Raw genomic sequence first — 5,509 nt, forward strand, 5'->3', positions numbered from 1 at the left:
GCTAAGCCAAGCAAGGCACAGGGACCTCGGTTCAATCCCCCAGCACCACATGCCAGCCCGCCTGCCCCCTGGTGGGCTGAGCTGGCCACATACAAATAAATAAATAAATATTTTTTTTTTTAAAAAAAGAAACAATCTTGGTATGAAGTTCAGATTGGCCTCAAACTCATAGCAATTCTCCTGCCTCAGTTGGCCAAGTGCTAGGATTATAGGCACATGCACAGCCTTGGTTACACTTTGACAATGTACTTATGTTAACCTTACTTTTTAGAAACCTAGTTATAAAATATTTTTGATCTAATATTTATTGATTGTAGAATGGGAAAGATGATTAGATTTAGGCCATAACCCGAGTTCTTTCAGAAAATAGAGAGGGCCAGTGAGATAGCTGAGGGCTGGCAAGATAGCTCATTGGATTCAGTGCCTGCTTAGGAAAGCACAGGGGCTGTGGTTCAATCCTGGCACCACCTGCGCTGGCCCTGCCCCTGGAAGGGGAAGGCTGAGCTGCAACTGAGCCCATGCGTGGTGGTGCGCGGCTATAATCTCAGCACTGGGGAGGCTGAAAACAGCAGGATCACTACAAGTTTGAGCTGTGTAGTGACTGCACACACACACAAAAAAGAAAGTAGGAAAGAAGTAATAGTGTGCCTAAAACAAAAAAAAAAAAAATTTTGGAGACAGGTTCTCATTGAGGGCCTTAAGTTAAACCCAAGGACAATAAAGCCAACCTTATTTCTTCTTTCATCTGGTCACGGGTGTAAAAAGGGCTGGGATATTAAGGAATAATCACATTTGAAGCCTCACAGATTGTAATGTCAATTCTGTAAGTGTAGGCACCCACTGTCCTCTGCTGATAGCACTGGAATCCTCTGCTCACCACTGCATAGGCTCCTGCTGGAGCAAAGGTAAGAAAATAGGAGCAGAGTAAGTCAATTTTGGGGTGGGAGCCACACACTCAGATAAAGGGAAAACACTGGCTGTACAAGCTGTCAGAACACCTGAGTTCTCAAGTGTCAAATATAAGCCTGTTTCTTCCTTTGTAAATGGGAATGGCATAAGTTCCTACTGAGAGCTGCTTGGAAATGAAATGGAATGAATGTAGAGACAAATTATGAATAGAATATTACATTAGCGAACCCCACTTGTGCAGGTTAATCTTAATTGTCCACTTAACTGGATTAAGACATTCCTGGAGCTACATCTAGATCACAGAGCCTTACGTTCATGTCAGTGGATGAATTCATTGATGTTCACAGTTGAATGTGCTGTCAGGAAGTGGGGCCCAGCTGGAGGAGCAGGTCACTGGGGATGTGCCTTTGAACGGTGCATCTCTGGATGGCTTACCTCCTGCGCTCTACTCCCCACTGCCAGGAAGTAAGCAGCTTCACTGTTACCTGACTTTAAACCATGACTCTGCTTTGCAGCCATCCAACCATGAACTGAAACCCATGAAATCATGAGCTAAATAAAACATTTCCTTTTTTAAGTCATGTATTTCAGGCATTGTTTTCCCAGCAATAGGAAAGCTGGCCAGTAACAAGAACTACAGGAATTTTTGTCCTCAGGGAGTTCCTGTTTGGGAGACCTCAAGCAAATCCTGCAGAAGCATTCCCCCACATCCTTCACAATAAGTCTCATAGGGAAAAAAATGTTTTAAGCAATCTGGAATGACAGTCCATAGATACATGACTTAGTGAATGGTTTACTGATGACATTTCTTAGAAACCAAGTTATAAAATAATGAACCCTATTCAATATGCTGTGGAGGCTGAAGCAAGAGATCATCAGGTAGAGGCCAGTCTGGGTGAGTTCAGGGTGGAATAAAAAAAAAAAAAAGAGGCTCTTCAAAATTAATTTTCTTAAAAAGAAACAGTGCCTCTTATATGTATGGAAATTTACCTCATGTTTTGGGGATTATGAAGTAACTGAAATCCTTTCCACCATCAATGATAATTCTAAGTGACCAAAATAAATTCTTGGGGAAGTAACTGAAGTGGACATGATTTGATCCAAAGTCAGAGGTAGGAAGAGTGACAATGATAGGGCTGGGAATGTGAGCATGTATGAGCCCTTGGTCACATTCCCAGCCCTGGGAACATTCTACAAGTAATAACCTCATCTTTTGGTGGGCTATTTATTCTTCCTTCAGTAAAATACCATATAAAATATATGTTGAGACTCAAGTCAGACCAATCTTACCATGTGTGGCATGCCCAAGGCAATAAAATCAATCCAAAGTGGATGGAAAACTTTAAATGCCAAAAAAATGAAGCTTCTGGACACGTAAGCCAAAAACAGAGCAAACAAAATACAGGTCACACAAAAGCATATTAAAGTCATGGACCTTTATTTCTATGGACACTTTGGTGTCGGATAAGGTGTGTGCTCTGTCTAAAGCTTCTACCACATTCCAGACATTTATATGGTTTTTCTCCAGTGTGAGTTCTTCGGTGTTTAATGAGGGTTGCACTCTGACTGAAGCTTTTCCCACATAAAGAACATCCATAAGGCTTCTCCCCAGTGTGGATTCTCTGGTGCTTAAAGAGGTCTGAACTCTGTTTGAAGCTCTTCTCACACTCCTCACATTTATAGCGTCGCTCCCCATTATGGAGTCTCTGATGCCGAAAATGGCTGGAATTATGGCAGGTCTCCTCACATTTCACACACTTACAGTATTTTTCTCCAGCATGTGTTCTCTGATGCCGATTTAGATGTGAGCTCTGTCTGAAGCATTCCCCACACTGCACGCATACATATGGCTTCTCACCCGTGTGTGTCCTCTGATGTTTAATGAGGGCAGCACTCTGACTGAAGCTTTTCCCACATTCTTGGCATTCATAGGGTTTCTCACCTGTGTGGACTCTCTCATGTTTAAAGAGATCTGAACGCTGCTTGAAACTCTTCTCACAGATATCACATTTATAAGGTCTTTCTTTGTACAACTGCCTCTGGGTCTCAAAAAGGCCAGAGCAAGGGACATTATCTCCAATATCAACAGAGTTGTGAGGTTTTACTATGTGATAGTTCATTTTATCTAAACTTTGCTTGTCCTTCTTCCCATGTTCTTTACTATCAGTGGGCCTTGATACAGTCTGGTTGTGCTGACCAGCGATAAACCTGGAACTTCTGACCCTGCTCGCAAAATCATTACTTTTAGAGACTCCTTCTATGAAACCATTTATATTGAAATCTGAGACACTGTTGAGTCCTTGCTCTTCAGCAGAATTTTCGAGTTTCAGTGAAGTGAAATTTGTTGGCTGCTTTTCTACTCTGTCCTCATAGATAATGTCACTTTCAGAAAACAGAGGCCCCTTTTCTTGGGACATTTTCTGTAGCCATGGCTGGGGCTTTACCTCTTCGAAAATTTGCTGCTTTAGAATCAATTCCTTGTTCTCAGCTCTAGTTTCCAAATCTGAAACATAAAAATACAAGTTGTTGCCTGCATGATAGGAAAATAAACAAGTGCTAACAAGAGTTCCCAAGCTCCAGGGGCCAGGGAGATGGCTCAGTAGGAAAAGCGCTTGACTGGCAAATGCAAGGATCTGAGTTCAATCCCCGGTTCCGCAAAAAAAAAAAAAAAAAAAAAAAAAAATCACCTTAGGGCTGGTGAGATGGCTCAGTGGTCTAAAGCACCTACTTAGAACAAGCTTAGTGAAGCCCAGGGACCACGGTTCAATCCCCCAGCACCACATGCCAGCCAGCCCGCCCCCTAGTGGGCTGAGCTGGCCACACACACACACACACACACACACACAAATAAATAAACTTTTAAAAAAAGAAAAAAGAAGAAAAAAAAAGAGTTCCCAAGCTCCCTTTAAATATTCTCCTTAAATGAATAATAAATTCCTTAAGGGAGATTATTTTTAATTAATCTATCAGATGTGCTCATACTTAGCAGTGCAAACACCCATATCTTTCATTTTATTCTTGTGCTAACAACCACCAACCTACCTCTTCCTTGGCTCTAGTCTACTGCTGTGGTCAGTCACTATATAGGGCGAGGTACCTTAGGAAGGGCTGTCAAGAAAGGTTGTATAGCTTTATCCCATGAATGAAGGATGGAGTAACAAGAGGAATTCTATTCATGTGAGGAGATAAACTATTGAAAGAATAAGAAAGATGGGCATAATGATACATGCCTGTAACCTCAGCAATTGGGAAGCTGAGGCAGAAGGCTAGCCAAGAGTGAGACCAGGCTCGGGTACATCAGGAGCTGGAGGACAGTCTGAACTACATATTTTGAGAGCTTGTCTAAATATCCAAACCAAACCAAAACAATAAGAAAAGGCTCATGAAAGCATAAACAATAGTTGAAATATTTCAGCAGACAGGTTGAGAAAAGTTCTCAGAAAGCAAGACCAAAAAAAAAAAAAGAGGAAATGGGGATTAGACCATGAGTTCCAACAGCCAACTAAAATAACTTCCAACAGAAAAGGAAAAACTAAGATAAAAGTAGTTGAGTTAGATAAAAGTAAAAATAGTAAAATGAAACACTTCTCACAATTCAAAGATATGAACATCTGTATTGTAAGAGCCCAACTACTCAGAACAGTCAATTAAAAAAGCCCACACTGAGCCACCCTCAGTGTGAAACTTCATTTTACCAACAGTAAAGATAAGATCCCAAAAGCCTGCACACAGAGCCGACAGCTCACATACTGTCCTGTGGGCTTTTATGTGATAGTAGGCTCAGGAAAAACAAAGTTTCCCAGACTCACAAGTTCTCAAGATGGGAGGCACGTCATGCTCTGTGAGACCACGTAAGAAAGCTCCGGAGGCAGGAAGCAGAAAAAGCAGAAGTGAGAGGAGAGCCTTAGCCTGTGACACTGAGAATTAAGCCAATGGCTTTTGCACTGAGTGAGTTACATCCCTAGCAGTTTTTTAATTACTTATTTTAGAATGGGGTCTCACTGAGTCTCTAAACTGCTCAGTGTGGACTAGATCTACATGTGTAATCCCCCTGCCTCCATCTTCCACAGTGCCAATATGACAGGTGTACATGCCACGCCGAGCGACCCATGACATTTACTGAACAAGCTAAGACAGGCACAGGGTGGGGGAGGGAGGTCGAACAGGCAATGACTAGTGAATAATTCAACAGGCCTCTTAAGTCACTGGGGTGGTCGGTCTTCTGTTGTTGATGCCTGCCTCATGGGAATACTGCCTCCAAGGTTGCTTGGGCCAAATGGAGGAGGATGATCCAGTATTAATTTACATAGCAACTAATGAGCTTGCTTATAGGTGAGTTCTTTATAGTTTCTAAGAAATAGCTAATCCTGAGAAGCCTTGTCTCTCCCCAGCCAGAGAAGAAACTTTTAAAATGTCAAAAATATTTTAGGATACAGAAAATGCAAAACACAAAGAGCATACACACCAAGGATAATATACCTTGGGCACAAGGGCATCGGGATTGGGGCTGGTGAGATGGCTCAGTGGTCTAAAGCACCTACTTAGAACAAGCTTAGCAAAGCACAGGGACCGCGGTTCAATCCCCCAGCACCACATGCCA

The 5,509-nt window shown here is 42.2% G+C and overlaps 2 protein-coding genes across 6 annotated transcripts in view; one reads left to right on the top strand and one right to left on the bottom strand.

Moving 5' to 3' along the window:
• The window catches only part of Zkscan5 (zinc finger with KRAB and SCAN domains 5), a 74,604-nt gene that overhangs the window by 22,597 nt on the left and 46,498 nt on the right, over nucleotides 1-5,509 (top strand). The window lies entirely within an intron of this gene.
• The window catches only part of Znf394 (zinc finger protein 394), a 16,407-nt gene continuing 13,228 nt past the window's right edge, over nucleotides 2,331-5,509 (bottom strand). For 2 of the 4 annotated variants that reach the window (XM_023713388.1, XM_023713389.1), the window contains one exon: nucleotides 2,331-3,412. In XM_023713388.1, coding sequence (XP_023569156.1) covers nucleotides 2,337-3,412 — 1,076 coding nt within the window. In that variant the 3' untranslated portion in view covers nucleotides 2,331-2,336. The remainder of the gene's footprint in view (nucleotides 3,413-5,509) is intronic. The other 2 variants (XM_023713391.1, XM_023713390.1) reach the window with 2 other exon arrangements.

Source organism: Octodon degus, unplaced genomic scaffold, assembly GCF_000260255.1.
Source record: "Octodon degus isolate 3935 unplaced genomic scaffold, OctDeg1.0 scaffold00031, whole genome shotgun sequence".
Lineage (NCBI taxonomy): Eukaryota > Metazoa > Chordata > Mammalia > Rodentia > Octodontidae > Octodon > Octodon degus.